The 19562-nt window shown below is 55.0% G+C and overlaps 2 protein-coding genes across 3 annotated transcripts; one reads left to right on the forward strand and one right to left on the reverse strand.

The window, feature by feature from the left end:
* PLEKHJ1 (pleckstrin homology domain containing J1) lies at nucleotides 1-6781 on the reverse strand. Its single transcript, XM_054290960.1, has 6 exons — nucleotides 6658-6781; nucleotides 4982-5049; nucleotides 3567-3633; nucleotides 1919-2009; nucleotides 1691-1754; nucleotides 1-1057 (listed from the first exon to the last, which is right to left on the reverse strand). Exons 1-6 carry the CDS (start codon nucleotides 6770-6772, stop codon nucleotides 989-991), a joined length of 474 nt encoding a protein of 157 aa, XP_054146935.1. The 5' UTR covers nucleotides 6773-6781; the 3' UTR covers nucleotides 1-988.
* A 58-nt stretch (nucleotides 6782-6839) lies between these two features.
* On the forward strand, nucleotides 6840-18320 carry SF3A2 (splicing factor 3a subunit 2). 2 transcript variants are annotated; one of them, XM_054290955.1, is made up of 9 exons: nucleotides 6840-6906; nucleotides 8518-8685; nucleotides 10457-10528; nucleotides 11805-11851; nucleotides 12581-12690; nucleotides 13875-13924; nucleotides 15629-15769; nucleotides 16748-16816; nucleotides 17846-18320. In XM_054290955.1, the coding sequence occupies exons 2-9, from the start codon at nucleotides 8560-8562 to the stop codon at nucleotides 18176-18178; spliced, it is 948 nt and encodes a 315-aa protein (XP_054146930.1). In that variant the 5' UTR covers nucleotides 6840-6906; nucleotides 8518-8559; the 3' UTR covers nucleotides 18179-18320. The 2 variants fall into 2 exon arrangements, with proteins under 2 accessions (XP_054146930.1, XP_054146931.1); XM_054290956.1 differs by lacking the exon at nucleotides 6840-6906 and adding an exon at nucleotides 6940-6988.
* The last annotated feature ends 1242 nt before the right edge of the window (nucleotides 18321-19562 follow it).

A 19562-nucleotide genomic window follows, 5' to 3' on the forward strand; every position in this document is an offset into this window, starting at 1 on the left:
CAGCCCCTCCTGCTGCCAGCAGCCTCAGACAGGGACCCCTGGCACCTTCCCAGAGGCCTCTCCTGGGAGTTTTCCTGGGAGTTTTCCCAGGCTGGGTCCAGGGAAGCTGCTCAGGCAGTCGGGAATCCGGGTCTGCAGCAGCCCTGGGTGTGGGGAGTGTCCTCATCCCTCATGTCTGGGCAGTTTTCCTTGGTGCAGAGCCAGGGCTGATCCTATGGGGATGTTCCTACCCTGATCTCCTCCCTGCAGCCCTGCTTCCCTGGCAGCTCATGGCACCTTGGCACAGTTTTTGGTCTGTCCCTTTGGACAAATGGGACACACAGAGGGGTGAAAAGCTGCAGCAGTGGCTCAGGGAATGAAGGGTTAATGCCTGGCTGTGCTGGTGCATGTCCAGCAGCTCCATCCTCCAGCCAAGGGAGCAGCTCCTGCCTTTGCCAGCTCCTCCATCTGGATCACTGCAGAGCTCTGCAGGCAGGCAGGATCACACAGGGATCCCTCCCTGCCTTTGTTCCCTCCTGCTCTGCAGCTTTGTCCTTTTGGATGGGCTCATCCAGCCCCCAGGAACTGCAGGGGAGGGAAAGGAAGACCCCAAAAGGCTGCACAGGGCTGCAATGCTTCTCTCCATCAGCTGGAGCTGTGGAATTCCCACTCGTCCCTGGAGGGCAGGAGGGGGTTAATGTGGAGCCCAGAAATGCATCAGTCACATCCTCTTACCCCAGGGATGGGCCTGGGGGACTGCAGGAGGATCCTGAGCCAGGGGAGCTGAGCAGGAGGGGGGAGCTGGGCCCAGCATGGCCTGGAGGAGCTGGGGGCTCTGCCAGCCCCAGGCCTGGGGGCTCTACTCCCACTGCAGCACCCCCAGAACAGCTCAGCCCCCCCAGCTGGGGCACTGGGAATGTGCAAGGAATTCCTTTAAAAAAATACAAAATGATTGGGTAATAAATAAAAAAGTCAGGTGGTCGGTGTGGGGAGCTGCAGCAGGGGAGGGTTACAGCTCCCTGTGTGCTCCCAGCTGGAATCGAGCTTCCTCTGAGATCCCATATTGCTCCAGGGGGTCCTGTGGGGAGCACAGGGAGGCACCAGTGAGATGCAGACAAAGCCCAGCAGCCCTTGGGACACACAGGACACAGCCAAGGTCCAGGGGGGTCACAGCCACCTCCCTCCCCAGAGCTGGGATGCTCCTGGCACCTGGCAGGGCGTGGCTGAGCAGCATCTCCACCCATGGATGTGCCAGGGTGGTGTGAGCTGCTCCAGAGAGCCCCTGGGACACCAGGCCAGCTCTGGGCCTGTCCAGCTCCAAACCCTGGGCCATTCCAGCACTGGAATGTGTTCATCAGGGTAGGAGTGAGCACCCAGGGCTCGAGCACCAGAATTTGTGCACCCAGGACAAGGTGCTCAGGTCTGGCTGTGCAGATCACAGCTCCCTATGGGATCTGGGATCTCCTTCCCACACACAGCCTGGGCAGGACTGGCAGCAACAGCCCCTGCTGCTGCCAGGGAATTTGCTGGGAGATTTCAGGGAAGTTTCTTCCCCAGATCCCCTGGAAATGGGAGATCTCCCTGAGCCCAGCCCAGCCCCACAACCTCCCTCCACAACCAGACTGGATCCCATTCTGTTCCATTCCAGACAGCCCCTGCTGGCACCCAGAGCCATTGTCACACCTGAGTCCCCCTGCAGGGACTCACTCACCTTCCCTGTCATCTTCTGGATCTCATTCCTGTAGAAAATCAGGCTCCTCCTCAGGAACTCGTAGCTGCAAGACAGGAACAGAGCAGGGGAAGGATGTGGGCAAGTTCCAGATGCTATTTAGAGCTGAGGGAAGCGTGTCTGGGAGGAGACAGCACTGCCCTCCCAGTTCCTGCTCCCAGAGCAGCCCAGAGCCCCCAGCCCTGCCCTGGCCCTGAGGGCTCAGCCCACCTGGCTCTCCTGAGTGCCTCCACCCACTCCTGGCACTGCTCCTCCGTGGCACACTCAAAGCAGTATTTCCTCTCTGGCTCCTCGATGAAACCTGCCAGGGACAGGGAAAAGGCTCCAGGCAGGTCCTGGCAGAGCTGCTGCTGCTCCCCTGGCTCTGCCAGGCCACAATTAGCAGCTCTGTTAACGAAGATGAGCTGGGAGTGAGTCTGTAACCCCCACTTTCACCCCCTCTCCCATTCCCTGGGTGCCTGGGGCAGCTGCCCAGAGCATTTCCCAGCTCACAGCAGCCTGAGACCTTGGGAAGAGCAACTTCCCAAACTGAGGGTGACCTGAACTGGCAAATTCCAGGATTGACTCCCTGAGGCCCCTTGCAAAGACAGCAGGATTTAAATCCAAGTGAGAAACAGCCCTGAGGGAGGAACTGGGATACCTGCAGGGCTAACCAAGGAGTTAAACTGCACTGGGAGCAGGCCCTGAGCTGCTTTTGCTGGAGGAGTTTGGGGATGTGACACTCACATGGCATTGCCACCTTGGGGAGCAGGTCCTGGTGCCACTCCAGGACATGCCCCCAGTTCCTGTCCCAGAGCTCTGCTGAGCTCACCCTCAGGGCTGCTGCTGCCAAACCCCTGGGTCAGGATAAACCCAGCTGCTGATTTTAGCCCTGCTCAGGAATCCTGCCCCCCCCAGAGCTCCCAACACTCCCAAACCCCAAAATCCAGCCCGTGGTGCTGTGGGTACTGCTGGGTTTAACCCTGCTCAGGAATCCTGCCCCCCCAGAGCTCCCCAAACCCCAGAATGCAGCCCCTGGTGCTCAGTGTGCTCAGGCTGTGTGAGGGAAGCACAGAGCAGAGCCACAGCTGTGCCTGGCAGCCAGGCCAAAAGATACAGGGATGGCCTTGGAGAGACATCCTGTTATTGTGGCCACATACCTCTGGCACAGGGGATGAAAGGCTGCTCCCAGGGGAGTGCAGCTGCACAAGGACACACAGAGGGGAGGATGGGGCTGGAGCAGCTTTATCTGAGCCTCTCCAGGGTGTTTTTTTGGATCAAATGCAGCGGCACAGAGCAGATCTGTCAATAAGCAAGCTCCCCCTGCCAGGGATTCCACAGGGGCCTGGCTGCTCTTAGTGCTGCTGTGCAAACCCCACAGGCTGTGCCATGGAACATCCCTGAGATCCCCTGGGATGGGCCATGGGCACAGGGAGGAACAGCTGAGGAACTGGTGAAGTTGGAAAACTCCAACCATCAGCCCAGCACCACCAGGTTCACCCCTGTCCCCAGGTGTCACAGCCACAGATCTTCTGAACCCTCCCAGGACGGTGGCTCCACACTGCCCTGGCAGCCTGTGCCAGTGCTTCCAAACCTTTTGGGGGAGTAATTTTTCCCCAATATCCAACCTAAACCTGCCCTGGGCACAACTGGAGCTCATTTCCTCCTGTCCTGTTCCCTGGGAGCAGAGTCTGAACCCCACCTGAAGGACCCTGACCCCACAGAGGGAGAGGAGAAGGTCTGGGGGCAGTGACCCCAAAAGGAGGGGAAGGGCTGAGCTGCCCCCAGGGAAACAGGGAGAGCAGGAACTGAGCAGTGCCAACATTTCCTTCCCCCTGTGCCACCAGGGGAAGGCAAAGGGAGCACAGGCAGCACTCACTGATGGAGAAAACGTTCTCCTCCTCTTTGGTGATCTTGCAGTGCTCCAGCAGCAGAGCTCCAATGGGCTGGAAAACAGAGAGAGAGAGGGTTTAACCCACAGAGCCCCCACACCACAAGGGCTGAACCCACAGAGCCCCAACACCACGAGGGCTGAACCCACAGAGCCCCCACACCACGAGGGCTGAACCCACAGAGCCCCCAACACCACGAGGACTGAACCCACAGAGCCCCCACACCACGAGGGCTGAACCCACAGAGCCCAAACACCACGAGGGCTGAACCCACAGGGCTTCCCTGGAGCCTTTTAGGCATCTTTCACAAGCTGGTGCTGCTTTTAAATAATTCATTCTGATTGCACCATATTTCATGTTTCTTTAATCAACCTTTTCATGCCAGTGTCACCTGTAGCACTTTGCATTTGTTAATTAGGTGTTAATTACCTTCAGCCTGGTCTTTGTGATACCAGAGAACTTTTGCTTTTAAAATCAAAGATGAAACATTGATTGTGACACCCAGAAGAACCAACACTGAGCTGTGCAAGGGCTGTGCTGGAGCCTTGTAAGGGGTTAAACAGTGGGAGAGGAGCTGGGGCAGCTCAGGATGGACAAAAATCCACCTGGTAAAACTCAGGGACCTGGGGACAACAGGTGACAATGGCCATGAACGAGAGCAACCACAGGAAATCCTTGTCCAAGTGAACCAAAGTGTCAGAAGCAAATCAGACAGCAGGGAAGGGATTGAAAACCTGATTTATCTTGTCTTTTATAGATCTTTTTGGGTTGGAAAGGACCTCAAAGCCCATCCAGTGCCACCCCTGCCATGGCAGGGACACCTTCAGGCTGCTCCCAGCCCTGTCCAGCCTGGCCTTGGGCACTGCCAGGGATCCAGGGGCAGCCCCAGCTGCTCTGGGAAATCCATTCCAGGGATGGATTCCACAATTCCTGATTCCCAATCTCCCACCCAGCCCTGCCCTGTGGCAGTGGGAGCCATTCCCTGTGTCCTGTCTCCCTGCAGGCCTTGTCCCCAGTCCCTCTGCAGCTCTCTTGGAGCCCCTTCAGGCCCCAAAAGGGGCTCTGAGGTGTCCCTGGAGCCTTCTCCTGTCCAGGTGAGCAGGCCCAGCTGTGCCAGAAAACAATTCCTGCCCAATACCCCATCCAAATGAAATTTTTACCCATCTAAATGGGATTTTTTCCCATCTAAATGTCACTTTTTCAGAGAGAAGCCATTCCCTGTGTCCTGTCCCTCCATCCCTTGTCCCTCTCCAGCTCTCCTGCAGCCCTGCTGAGCTGGTGGAAGAGGAAAGGTGGACCCTGCTCCATTTTCCTGCACCATTTTCCCAGCCCACACAACCCAGGCACACAAAAAGAACACAGGAGGAGGGGAACAAACCCCAGCCAGGAGCTCAGTCCCTACCTCGGCCTCATCAGTGCGGAAATAGAAGAGAAAATTCACCACGAGCTTCACCAGGCGCTTCTTGAGCACTGCAGGGACAGGGGGAGCGGGCAGGGCTGAGTCAGGGGGCACAGGGGGCACCTCTGCCAGCCCTGAGCCCACCAAAGCACCCCCCAAACACTGCCTGGGGGTGACAAAGTGGCCTCGGGGTGACAGAGCCCCAGAGCAGCTCCTGCAGCAGCTCAGGAGGGCTCCCAGGAGCACCACGGGGCCTCAGGCACTCCAGGAAAAGCTCCAGATCCCAGCAGCCCCACCTGGAGCTGCCAGCTGGGCGTCACCCCCAGGGACAAAGTCCAGCAGGAAAGGCTCAGCACAAGGGAGTGAGCAGGAAACCAGGGTTGGTTTGCAAGGGAATTTGCTGGGAGATTTCAGGGAAGAGTTTCTTCCCCAGATCCCCTGGAAACGGGAGATCTCCCTGAGCCCAGCCCAGCCTCAGAACCTCCCTCCACGCCCAGACTGGATCCCACCACTGGGGCTCCCCATTCCCACAGTCCAGCCCTCCCAGTCTGCCTGTCCCAGTCCTGCCTCCCAGCACTCCCAGCCAGTCCAACCCTGCCCCTGTGCCCAGTGCCGTGCCCAGTGCCCTCAGTCATGCCCACCCATCCACCTCTGCCCAGTGCTCCCAGTGCTGCCCACCCAGTACAGCCAGTCCCACCCATCCCCTGTGTCCAGTGCCCCCAGTGCCCTGCCCAGTGCTCCCAGTGCTGCCCTGGTTTCCCAGCCTGGATCCTCCAACACCCTCAATCCTCCCTCCCAGCTCCCCAGTCCCTCTCCAGCCTTGCTCCCCAGTAACTCCAGTTGTGATTCTGCAGTCGAAGCCCCTCAAGTACCTCCAGTCCTATTCCCAGTTTCTCACCTGTGATTCTCCAGTCCCCACATCCCCACCATCCATGGCACTCTCGCAGTCCCTCCCCAGTATCCCCAGTCCTGATTCTGCAGTCGGGGCCCGCCAGGAATCCCCACTCCTGAGCCACCTTCACCTTCCTCCCCACACCCCCTGCCTCCCCTGTACTCCCAGCTCTCCCAGTCCTGACTCGGTGCTAACCCAGTTTCCCACTGGTGATTCTCCAGTTCCCTCAGTCCCACCATCCCAGTTCTCCCAGTCCCTCCTCGCCCACTGCTCCCACTTTCCCAGCCCGGATCCTCCAGCACCCTCAGCTCTCCCAGTCCCTCTCCTGTAACCCCAGCCCTGATTCCCCACTCGGAGCCCTCAGGTACCCCCGGTCCTGTCTTGGTCCCACCCCAATAACTCCAACTCTGATTCCCCATTTGGGGCCCTCAGGTACCCCCGGTCTTGTCTCCCCCGATCCTCCCAGTACCCCCAGTCCTGCCCAGCTCCCACCCCAATAACCTCAGCCTGGATTCCCCACTCGGAGCCCTCAGGTACCCCCAGTCCTGCGCCCCCCTGATCCTCCCACTGTCCTGCCCTGCTCCTACCCCAATAAACCCAGCCCTGATTCCCAACTTGGGCCCCTCAGGTGCCCCCAGTCCTGTCCTGCTCCCTCCCCAGTATCCCCAGCCCTGATTCCCCACTCAGAGCCCTCAGCTACTCCCAGTCCGGTCCCGCCCGATCCTCCCAGTACCCCCGGTCCTGCCTTGCTCCCACCCCAATAAGCCCAGCCCGGACTCCCCCTCACCGTTGCCCTTCTTGGGGACGCTCATGCGGATCTCGGCCGCTTTCTCGGCGGGCTGGCGGGCCAGGGACAGCAGCTCCCGCTCGTTGTAGCGCATGGCGGGCCCGCCCCGGCCCATGGCCCCGCCCGGGCGGCGCCGCCGCCGCCGGAAGCGCCCTCAGAGCCGCCGGAAGGGTTCGCGGGGAGGCGGGAGCGCGCATGCGCAGGGACGGGAGCGCGCGTGCGCCGGGGAGAGAGCGCGGCCGCGCGCAGGTACCGAGAGGGGGAGGGGGCCGTGAGGGGAGAGGGGAACCGGGCAGGACCGGGAGAACTGGAGCTGGGATAACCGGGCGAGGTGCGTGAGGAGAGACCGGGGGAGCTGGGAATGAGGGACCGGGAGAGTTGAGTATGGAGGAACTGGGAGAACTGGGAAGGAGGGATTGGGAGAGCTGGGTATGGAGGGACTGGGAGAGCTGAGTAAAGAGAGACCGGGAGTGCTGGGTGAGGAGGGACAGGGAATGGTGGGTGTGGAGGAACTGGGAGAACTGGGTGAGGAGAGACTGGGAGTGTTGGGAAAGGGCAGACTGAGAGAGCTGGGTATGGAGGGACTGGGAGAACTGGGCGGCCTGGGTGATGGGGCTGGGGGAGCTGGAGAATCACAAGTGGGAAACTGGGGGAAGGGCCCAGGCAGGGTTTGGGCTGCTGGGAGGGTCAGTGGGGCAGGACTGGGAGCACCTGGGAGACCCTGAGTGCAGAACTGGGATGGAGTTACTGGAAAAGTATTGGGGGAACTGGGTGCCCTGGGTGGGAGCACTGGGGGTGCTGGAGAAACTGAGGATGCTGGAAAAGGAGGGAACTGGGAGAACTGGAGTTGTGGGGCTGGGGGAACTGGAGAATGACGAGTGAGAAACTGGGGTAGAAGCAGAGCAGCACTGGGGGTACTGGGAGCATTGGGAGGGCAGGACTGGGGGTACCTGGGTGCAGAATCAGGACTGGAGTGACTGGAGTTGCTGGAGGGGGACTGGGAGAACTGGGCGGGAGGACTGGGGGTACTGGAGAGAATCAGGACAGGGAAAATGGGGATAGAACTGTGAGAACTGGGGGGATCAGGAGAAGCAGGACTGGAGTTAGAGGAGAGGGACTGGGGGAGAGGCACTGGGAGAGCTGGGTGCTCTGGGAAACCAGGGGTAGGAGCAGGATAGAACTGGGAGTACTGAGTGAGGAGGGATTGGGAGAACTGGAGAATCACAAGTGGGAAACTGGGATAGGGCCAGGGGAGGATTGGAAATATGGGGAGCATCAGTGGGAGTCAGGGGGCCTTGAGTGGAGAATCAGGACTGGAGCTGCTGGGGGATGTGCCTGGAGAGGGACTGGGGGAGAGACACTGGGTGCTCTGTGGGGAAGGATTTGAGGTTCCTCAAAGGTCTTTCCAGTGTTTGGGCACTGTGTGGGGCGGTTTGGGGGGGACTCCAGGACCTCACCTGGGGCTTGGGGACACTCAGAGCCTTGTTGTCGGGGGACTCTGAGCCTCCCATGGTGGGAGGGTGGCCCTGGGGCTTTGGGGGGTGTTGGGGTGGTGGGGGAGCAGCAGATCTGGTTTGGACAGGGGGGAGAGCTTCGAGGCTGTTGGTGCCTCAGGTGAGGGGGGAAAGCTCCTGTTTGGGGTCCTTGGGGGCCTCTGGTGGGGCTGTTTGGCTTGGGAGTGGCTGAGGAGATGGGAAGGGCTCCGGGGGGATTTTCTGTATACTTTTACTCCACTTTCCTGGTGTGCTCCATGTTGGATTGCATCCTGTGCTGCATGCCCAGGGCACGTCTCGCGTGTCCTCCCCATCCTCGCTGCTGGGCTGAACAATCCTGTGGTTCAATTATCCCTTTCTTTCCCAGACTGTCCATTTCTTGGGGTGCTGAAGGCCAGGAATCCCCGCCATGGATTTCCAGCACCGGCCCGGGGGCAAAACGGGCAGCGGGGGCGTGGCCTCGGCCTCCGAGAGCAACCGCGACCGGCGGGAGCGGCTCCGCCAGCTGGCCCTGGAGACCATCGACATCAACAAGGTACAGGGACCCCCTGGCCTGGGGACAGGGTCACATCCATGGACAGGGACCCTCATGGCCATGGGGACACCGTGCAGGGTCACATCCATGGTACAGGGACCCCCAGGGCCATGGGGACACTGTGCAGGGTCACATCCATGGTGCAGGGACCCTCATGGCCATGGGGACAGGGTCACATCCATGGACAGGGACCCTCATGGCCATGGGGACACCGTGCAGGGTCACATCCATGGTACAGGGACCCCCAGGGCCATGGGGACACTGTGCAGGGTCACATCCATGGTGCAGGGACCCTCATGGCCATGGGGACAGGGTCACATCCATGGACAGGGACCCTCATGGCCATGGGGACACTGTGCAGGGTCACATCCATGGTACAGGGGTCCCCATGGCCATGGGGACAGGGTCACATCCATGGTACAGGGACCCTCGTGGCCATGGGGACAGGGTCACATCCATGGTACAGGGACCCTCATGGCCATGGGGACAGGGTCACATCCGTGGTACAGGGACCCTCATGGCCATGGGGACAGGGTCACATCCATGGGACAGGGACCCCCTGGCCTGGGGACAGGGTCACATCCATGGTGCAGGGATCCCCAGGGCCATGGGGACACTGTGCAGGGTCACATCCATGGTACAGGGACCCCCTGGCCTGGGGACAGGGTCACATCCATGGTACAGGGACCCCCAGGGCCATGGGGACAGCGTCACATCCATGGTACAGGGATCCCCAGGCCGTGGGGACAGGGTCACATCCATGGTGCAGGGACCCCCTGGCCTGGGGACACTGTGCAGGGTCACATGTCCATGGTACAGGGACCTCCATGGCCATGGGGACACCGTGCAGGGTCACATCCATGGTACAGGGACCCCACAGCCCTGGGGACACCGTGCAGGGTCACATCCATGGGATCATGGCAGGGTTTGAGCATTAAAGCTCATCCAGGGACATTGCAGCTGTCTCAGGTGTTCCAAGTCCCAACCAGCCTGGATTTGGACACTTCCAGGGATGCAGGGGCAGCCACAGCTGCCCTGGAAAATCCATGCCAGGGCCTGCCCACCCTCACAGCCAATAATTTCTTCCCAATATCCCAACTAAATCTATTCTTGGTCTATTTGAAGCCATTCTTCCTTGTCCTGTTCCAAAGTTCCCCTCCAGCTCTCTTGGAGCCCCTTTAGGCTCCGTGGTCACCCCAGAGCCTTGTTGTGTCCAGGCTGAGCTGTGGGTTGGGTTTAAATACTTTTGTTTCTGGGCATGTGGGGGTTGAATAAGGAATATTTGGGACAGAGTGACAAGGAGGTGCCAGCTCTTGTGTGCCCATCTATTTCCAGTCTCCCCAGGGCTGGTTTGGGTTCTGGTGTTTCCTGCTGCCGTTGGGGATTCTGTCACCAATGCACACAGCTGCTGTTGGTTCTCTCTCTGTTTTCTTCTCCTGAAGCTCTCTTGTGCTGTTAATTTAAAATCTGAACTCAGCTACAGGATCCTGGGATTTCCTGAGCTGGGAGGGACCCTCAGGGAACATCAGTGCAGCACCTGGCCCTGCAGAGCCACCCCAAAAATCCCACCCTGAGCACCCCTGAGAGTGGAATCCAAACATTCCTGGAGCTCTGTCCTTGGACTAGGACCATTCCCTGGGGAGCCTGGGCAGTGCCAGCACCCTCAGGAGGAGGAACCACTTCCTCCAGTGCAGAACTCTGCAGTATTTTGGTTATTCTCCTGCTTTACCAATGGATTTTGTTTATAACTTGTCCATCATTCTTTCCCCAGGACCCCTATTTTATGAAAAATCATCTGGGTTCCTACGAGTGCAAGCTTTGCCTGACCCTGCACAACAATGAGGTGAGGGAACACCTGCCTGTCCTGATCCCAGCAGCAGCAACTTGGGAATAACAGGAGCTTCAGTGACTGCTGAGATGTGAGGGATGGTGTCTGGGTTTGAACAGACAGGTGTCTGCTAAAGAAGGCAGGAGCCTCCCCTGAAATGGAAAATTTAAACCCCCTCCCTGTGAATTGTTATAAATTTGAAATTAAGGGACTCTCAGGCAAAGATATGGGAGCAGGAATAACAGTTGTTTATTAGGGAAGAAAATTAAAATAAAATTAACAATGCAGCAATACAAAACAACACAGAGTCAGGATAGGAGCTGGCCCCTGTGTGCCAGGGTGGTGACCCAGCCCCATCCCATGGGGGCTCAGCCCTCCTGCAGTGCCAGCTGTGGCTCTGCTGCAGCAGGGATCCTGCACAAGGGGGGAGTTTTCCTCTGAAGATCCAGTGGGAAAGGCAGCTGCTCCTCTGGGAATGCAGTGGAAAGACTGTTTCTGGTGTCCCAAACCTCAGATTGGATCCAGGTAGGAATGCTTGGCTCCTCCCCTGGGCAGAGCATCTCCCCATGGGATGCTGGGATGGGATCAGCCCTGCAGGGACACTCTGGCCATGGACAGCGGAGATCTCCTGGAGGGAGGGTTGGCTGTGGGAGAGATAAAGAAAAAACTGCCCCAAGAACAGCAGAGAACTGCCCCAGCTCTGACAGGTGGGGACAGAACACACATTGCCATCTAGGACAGGTGGTTAAACCTGACAGTGGGAGCTGTGATCTTGTTGAGGAGTGTAGTTTTCTTCTGAAAGCTCAGTAGTGTAGATGAGCTTGGTCTTCTGAGAATTCAGTAAAAAATAAAGCTGTTCTTCATAGAACCTAGTAGAGAAAGACTTCTTCTAGTGTTCTAAATCTCAGATTATATCCAAGTAAGAATGCTCAGCTCCTCCCCCTTTGCAGGACATCTCACAAGGAGATGATGTCATTTTATCAGTTATGAAGTGAGATTCAATAGCCCATTAACAAAAGATATCTCCCCAGAGGGAAGATTAGCTGTAGAAGAGATAAAGTAAATGCCCAATTAACAAAAAAATGACTGCCCCACTTCTAATATATAAGAAATAAAATACACACATATCTTATAACCCAAGCTCAGAAGCTGAGAGCAATCTGCACTTTTGGAGTGAGATTCCTCTGTGCTGAGGATTAAAACACCCTTGTCAGGGAGTGCTGCAACCACCCTGTGACAGGAATGTTTCAGTCATGGCTTCATTTAACTTCTACCTTGGTTTTTATTTCAGGGGAGTTACTTAGCACACACCCAGGGGAAGAAGCATCAGACCAATTTGTAAGTTATCCTCTAAAATAACTTTATTCTCCGTTACTGAAGCACTTTAATAATATGATTTTGGGTGACTGTAGTCCTTTATCTCCACTGCACTCTGCTTGATTGTTATTTTTCTGTGGTTCCTCATGCAGCCAGGAGGCACAGCCTGGATCTGCTTGAAAAATGGTGCTGAAAATCTCCATTTTAAGCTAAAATTCATATCCAGTTGTGAAATTTCTAAAGGAAGAGGGAGATGGAGTTTTAAAAGCAAATTGTCTGAGTCTAGTTAGGAGGACCTCTCAGTGTATGGACAACACTCTCAGGGATGCTCAGGGCGAGATTGTTGGGTGTCTGTGCAGGGCCAAGGGTGGGATTTGATCCCTGTGGGTCCTTCCAACTCAGGAGATTCCAAAATTCTGTGACCTGAATTTGTCAATATGGATTTAGAGAAGTTTTTAGGTTTTGTTTTAAGGAATCCAGTTTGCTTTGCTTGATCTGTGGGTTTGGTTTCATGTTGATTTCAAGACTTCAAGTTTTCTCCAATCCATCTGTGGAGCCTGGCCCCAAGGTCATGGTGAGGGTGGATCAGATGGTTGAGTGACAACCTTTAGCTGAGGGGGAGGATGGATACAGCTGGGGATAAAACAGGATTTTCTGGCATGATTCCTGTGGAATGCTGTGCTGAGGGATTCAAACTGCTCCTGGGTTTCCTTTAGAAATAATAATTCCTAATTCTGAATTCATCCCCAGGGCACGACGAGCTGCCAAGGAAGCCAAGGAAGCCCCAGCCCAGCCTGCCCCAGAGAAGGTGAAAGTGGAAGTGAAGAAATTTGTGAAAATTGGGCGCCCAGGCTACAAAGGTGAGCCCAGGAGCTCCCTGATGGGCAGTCCCTGCCTGGTGGGATGTGAATTATTCATTGATCTTTTGAGCAGCTCTGCCCATGAATAAGATCTGGGCTCTTTCCTGGAACCTTTTTATTGTTTAAATTGCTCATGGAACTTCTTTTTATGGCTGACAGGCAGGGAGAAGCACTTCAGTAATACATGGGTGTGTCTCAGGCTGCCAAGGAGATGATGGCATCTCATCTTCTCCTTCTCTTGTGCTGCAGCACCTTTCATTAATGCTGTAAATCATTCACTCCTTGCAGAACTCATGGGTTTTTTTATGTTTTTCATGGTTTTTTGGCCTTCAGTACAAAATTTGGCTTTTTAATCTCACCAGTGCTTTGTCCCATAGCAGCTGAACTTCAGTAGAGGAGAATCATTAAATTAGGTTGGGAAATACCTTTAAGGTCATTGAGTCCAACAGTAAACTTAGCACTGCCCAGGCCACAACTGAACCATGTCCCCAGGTGTTTTTACACTCCCAGGGATGGGGATTCCTGGGCAGCTCCTTCCAGTGCTTTACAGCCCTTTCAGGGAAGGAATTTTCCCAATTTCCAACTTAAATCTGACACAGCTTGTGGCTTGTCCCTCTCATCCTGTCTCTGTTCCCTGGAGCAGAGCCTGACCCCCCCAGCTGTCCCCTCCTGTCAGGAGCTGTGCAGAGCCACAAGGGCCCCCCTGAGCCTCCTTTTCTCCAGGCTGAGCCCCTTCCCAGCTCCCTCAGCCTCTCCTGGTGCTCCAGACCCTTCCCCAACTCTGTTCCCTCCCCTGGACACCCCCAACCCCACAGTGTCCTTGGGGTGAGGGACCCAAACCTGCCCATGGCAGTGACACAATCCCAGACTGGTTTGGGTTGGGAGGGACATTAAATCCCATCCAGTGCCACCCCTGCCATGGCAGGGACACCTCCCACTGTCCCAGGCTGCTCCCAGCCCTGTCCAGCCTGGCCTTGGGCACTGCCAGGGATCCAGGGGCAGCCCCAGCTGCTCTGGGCACCCTGTGCCAGGGCCTGCCCACCTTACAGAAGTAGCTTTGTGACATTTTGTTTGATAAACAGGAGAAAAATCTTGTAATACTTAATTGTTGGAAAATTTAATGCAGATTAATGCTGCTCTCACTCTGCTGGAGCATGTTCTCAGCTTTCTTATTTTTTTTACAGTGACCAAACAGAGAGACCCAGAAACAGGCCAGCAGAGCCTTCTCTTCCAGGTAAGGGCGGGGTTCAAACTCTCCTTGTCAGGGTTTTCCAGGTCACACTGCTGCTAAATGAGCAGTTCTTTGCAGGATCTAATAAATCAATAATTATAAGGAGGCCTTATCTTCCTTGCTGCTGCAGCTGATTGTGTTGAGCAAATCTCTGAGCTCAGCTGTCAGGCTGTGTAGTGGGAGGAGGATATTTTTGAGATGGAATGAGATGAGAATCACAGCAGAGTTTGGGCAGAAGAAAAAAAATAAATTAAAAATTATCTGTTTCCATCCTCCTGTGATGGGCAGGGACACCTTCCATGAGACCAGGCTGCTCTAACCTGGCCTTGGATACTTCCAGGCATGGAGCTTCTCTGGGCACCCTGTGCCAGGCCCTCCCACCCTTCACAGGGAACAATTCCTTCCCAAGATCTCTCCTAAATTTCCCCTAATTCAGTTTGGGGTCTTTACTCCCAAACCATTGTGAGATTCTCAGCCTTTCCTTTGCTGTTTATTTCCTTTGCACTGGGGATTGCTCTGGGTGTGCTCCACACTGGGGATGTGTTTGGTGACCAATGGCTCCTGGCCTGGATCAGGAATGGTGTGGCCAGGAGGATCAGGGAGGTCATTCTGCCCCTGTGCTTGGCAATGGTGAGGGCACACCTTGATTATTGTGTCCAGTTCTGGGCCCTCAGTTTGGGAAGGACCTTGAGATGCTTGAGCACATCCAGAGGAGGCAGCGAGGCTGGAGAAGGGCTGGGATCACAAACCCTGTGAGGAATGTGGGAAGGAGCTGGGGCTGTTTAGCCTGGAGGAGGTTTAGAGGTGCCCTTATTGCTCTCTACACCTCCCTGAAGGGAGGCTGCAGACAGGTGGGGTTGGTCTCTTCCACCAGGCAGCACTGACAGAACCAGAGGACACAGCCTCCAGCTACATCAGGGAAGGTGCAGGTTGGATATTAGGAGGAAATTTTTCACCAAAAGAATAATAAAGTACTGGAATGCTCTTCCCAAGGAGGTGGTGGAATCACCGTCTCTGGATTTGTTTAAAAATAAAGATTGGACATGGCACTTGGTGCTATATTCTAGTTGAGATGTTAGGGCATAGGTTGGGCTTGATGATCTTAGAGGTCTCTTCCAACCTCATTATTCTGGGATTCTGATTCTCTGTGATTCTGGGATTCTGAGCAGAGCTGGGGGTGCAGAGGAGAGGTTGTGGTGGTGTTCACAGGACTCCCAGGATGAGGGAAGAGATGAGAATCTTGACTCCGTATTTCAGAAGGCTGATTTATTATTTGATGATATACATTACATTAAAAGAAAAGTATATATTAAAACTATACTAAAAGAATAGAAGAAAGGATTTCATCAGAAGGCAGGGAAGGGAAGGAAAAAGGGAAAGGAAAGGAAAGGAATAGAATAACAAAAGCTCGTGATTCTCAGAGAGTCTGAGCCAACTAACTGTGATTGGCCATTAATTAGAAACAACCAACATGGACCAATCAAAGATGCATCTGTTGCATTGTTTTGGGTTTTTTTTAAGTTATTGTTTACATTTAATTTCGGAGGCCTCTCAGCTTCTCAGGAGAAAAAATCCTAGCAAAAAGATTTTTCATAAAATGCATCTGTGACAGAAGTCTCTCCCAACTTCATCATTCTGCAATTCTGTGACTCTGAGCAGGGCTGGGGGTACAGAGGGGGGGTTGTTGATGCTTTCCTGCCCCCCCAGATCGATTACCCAGAGATAGCAGAGAGCATCATGCCCCGGCACCGCTTCATGTCGGCCTACGAGCAGCGCATCGAGCCCCCGGACCGGCGCTGGCAGTACCTGCTGATGGCAGCTGAGCCCTATGAGACCATTGCCTTCAAGGTGAGGCTGCCAGGGAAACCTGGGACACTGCCTGGGTGTGACCAGGGCCACCCTGTGCTGGGGGCACCAGGCCCAGGGAGGGATTGTCCCACTCTGCTCTGCCCTGGGGCAGCCTCAGCTCCAGTGCTGGGGGCACTTTGGGCACCACGAGATCAGAAGGACCCAAAGCTGTTGGAGAGTGCCCAGAGGAGGGACACGGAGCTGGGCAAGGGCTGAGGAGCAGCTGAGGGCACTTGGCTGGTTCAGCTGCAGCCCAGGAGACTGAGGGGAGGCTCCTCGGGGGCTGCAGCTCCTCCCCAGGGCAGGCACAGGGGCAGGGGCTGAGCTCTGCTCTGGCACAGGGACAGGAGCCCAGCAAGGGCTGCAGCTGTGCCAGGCCTTGGCATGGAGCTCAGGGCAAGGTTCTGCCCCCCGAGGCTGCTGGGCACTGCCCAGGCTGCCCAGGCAATGGTGCCAAGGCTGCCAGAGCTGCAGGAGCTCCCAGGGCTGCTCAGGGTGGCTGTGCAGGGATGGGGCTGCACTGATCATCCCTGAGGGTCCCTTCCAGCTCAGGACATTCTGTAATTAATTCCTAATGAACTCTCTGATATCTGTGCTAACCCTCATGGAGTGGAAGGGGGGGTCAGGAAGACGTGGCTGGAAGTCTTTAAACCCCACTGAGGTTTGGTGGAGGACTCTGGCATGAAAACCAGACTGTGCTGAGCCCTGGGGAGCTGTGAATTCCCAGAGTCTGGCACAGGCAGGAGCCTCCTGGGCTTCACTCCTCAGCCTCTGTGCAGATGTTCAGGGAGGGATTTTTGCTGCTTGTCCTTGACCGATAGGGAAGTAACTTAATTCTTTCCTGCCCCCACCTCTGTCTAATAACAACCCTGCAAGGCCTGGAATAACTCTGCTTATCTCTCAGGCTCTGGGGCTAAAAAGGGCCTTTGAGCTAATCTGGTGCTGCTAAGAATAGCTCTGTGTTCTCTTTTGGTGCAGGTGCCAAGCAGAGAAATTGATAAAGCAGAGGGAAAGTTTTGGACTCACTGGAACAGAGAAACCAAACAGGTAACTGAGGTTTTGTGATGTTTATCCTTAAGGGGAGCAGAGCAACTTGAGAGAGTGACATCAGTTCTGTCCTGCTGTTGAAATCTCCATTCTCTAAATGCACCTGAGCACTAAAAGCTGACAGAAATCCTCCTGTGGGGGATCTCAGAGAGGATTCAGTTTCTGGCAGCAGCAGGATGGGGCATAAATACCCAGAGAAAAAGAGGAAAGGAGGCTCAGGGGGAACTTTGCTCTTACAGCTCCCTGACAGGAGGGTGCAGCCAGAGGGGGTCAGGCTCTTCTCCCAAGGAACAAACGAGACCAGAGGGAACGGCCTCAAGCTGTGCCAGGGGAGGTTTAAGTTGGAAATTGGGAAAATTCCTTCACTGAAAGCATTGTCAGGCATTGGGACAGACTGCCCAGGGCAGGGGTGAAGTCACCTCCTCTGAAAGTGTTCAAGAACACGTGGATGTGACATTTGTGGCCACAAATGGTTTAGTGGTGAACTGGGCTGATGGCTGGACTGGTTGATCTTAGGGTTAGGGTTAGGTTTGGCTTTTCCCAGCCATGATAAATGTGCAGCACTGTGTCCTCTCCCTGACTTTGTGCCCTGTGTTCCCTGCACACACCTGCCTGAGGGAGCCTGGGGAACAGTGCCTGGGGGGGCTCCCACCCCTCACAGGAACCTCAGAGTCCAGAGGAGTTAAAATCTGGGACAAGACTGGTGCCAGTCACAGATGCTGCCAGGGTTGAGACATCTGAGGGGGGTGACAGGAGGGGTCTGAGCTGTGCTCTGGGGCAGAGAGCAGCTCCTGGGTGCTGACAGAGCTGTCCCCAGGGTGCTGGGCACTGCCCAGGCTCTCCAGGCAATGGTGCCAAGGCTGCCAGAGCTGCAGGAGCTCCCAGGGGTGCTCAGGGTGGGTTTGGGGTGTCTGTGCAGGGACAGGGGCTGGGATCAGTGCTCCCTGAGGGTCCCTCCCAGCTCAGGGCACTCCAGCATTCTGTCAATCCCTGATTCATTAATTGTTCCCTTTTCTCTCCCATTCCCAGTTCTTCCTTCAGTTCCACTTCAAGATGGAGAAGCCCCCGGCGCCCCCAAACCTCCCCCCGGGGCCCCCGACCGTCAAGCGGCCGCCGCCCCCTCCCCTGATGAACGGGCTGCCCCCGCGGCCGCCCCTGCCCGACTCCATGCCCCCCCCTCCCCCCGGGGGCATGGCCCTGCCCCCCATGCCCCCCTCGGGGCCGGTGCCACCCCCCCCAGTGCCCCCCCAGCTGCCCCCAGCGCCCGGGGTGCCCCCCCCTGCCCCGCTGCCCCCCATGCTGCGGCCGCCGCTGCCCACCGAGGGGCCGGGCACCATCCCTCCTCCTCCTCCCTCCAACTGAGGCCCCTCCTGGGCTCCAGCCCGGGGGATTTGTGTCTTTTTAACTGCAGCTCACCCCCCATCCAGGGAACAGATCCTTTTTGTACCTCTGCAAAGATGGCTGAACTCTGTAGGTTCATTAAAAGGTTTTTGATTCTCCTTTCCCTCTGCTTTCCTGTGCTGCTTTTGGGGGTCAGCTTCCTCACTCCTTAGATACAGGAGATAATATATATATATATATATATATATATATAAAATATAAAAACATATAAATACAAATAGGCAAAATATATAAATACAAATATATAAACATATAAATACAAATATATAAAATATATAAATACAAATGTATACAATATATAAATATATGAAAATATATAAATATATAAAAATATAAAAATATAAAAATATAAATACAAATATATAAATTATATATAAATATATAAAATATATAAGTACAAGTATATAAATATATAAATAAAAAGATACAAAATATATAAATATAAAATATATTAATACAAATACAAATATATATATAAAAATATATATATGGAGATAAAATATAACCAGGCTATTTTGGAAATTCTCCAAAGAGGAGGCAAAGAATTGGGAATTTCAAGACATCCTTCCATCAGCTCTCTTGGCCTGAGGAATCCCCCTCAGGCTGCCCCATTAATTACCCCCCATTGATCAGTTTTGATTCAACCAAAGCTGTTCATCTCTGTTCATTCACTTCATTCTCTGTTCATTCACACAGAAAGTTTCCTGTCACTGATATTAAATCTTAGTTTATTGCTATAATTCATTAAGTGGCAGTACCATGGTGTAGCACCTGCTGTCACATGATTTTATTGTGTGCCCTTCTCCCACTGCCAGCTCTTTTCAGGCAAGTTTTTACTTCTCTGTGGGTTTATTTATCCTGAATGTTTCCTTCCAGCCATTTTTATGGTTCCCATAAAAAAGCAGCAGCAGCAGCAGTTCTGCCATTTCTCTGCCCTTTCCCACTTTCTGAACTGGGGGGTCAGTGGGGGATCCTGGGTGAGGGCATGGTGAGGGTTGGGGTTCCTGACCAGTTCTGGTTGTTTGAGGGGCCATGGGAGCTCTGCAGCTGCACCCCCTTGATGGGGAAATCAAAGCCTTCCTCTGCTGGGCTGAGATGGTCCCAGTCAGTTAAAAATCCCAGACTGGTTTGACAGGAGGGACATTAAATCCCATCCAGTGCCACCCCTGCCATGGCAGGGACACCTCCCACTGTCCCAGGCTGCTCCCAGCCCTGCCCAGCCTGGCCTTGGGCACTGCCAGGGATCCAGGGGCAGCCCCAGCTGCTCTGGGAAATCCATTCCAGGGATGGATTCCACAATTCCTGATTCCCAATCTCCCACCCAGCCCTGCCCTGTGGCAGTGGG

Source organism: Melozone crissalis, unplaced genomic scaffold, assembly GCF_028551555.1.
Source record: "Melozone crissalis strain CALT ecotype California unplaced genomic scaffold, PUWL_Pcris_2 ptg000088l_1, whole genome shotgun sequence".
Taxonomy (NCBI): Eukaryota; Metazoa; Chordata; class Aves; order Passeriformes; family Passerellidae; genus Melozone; species Melozone crissalis.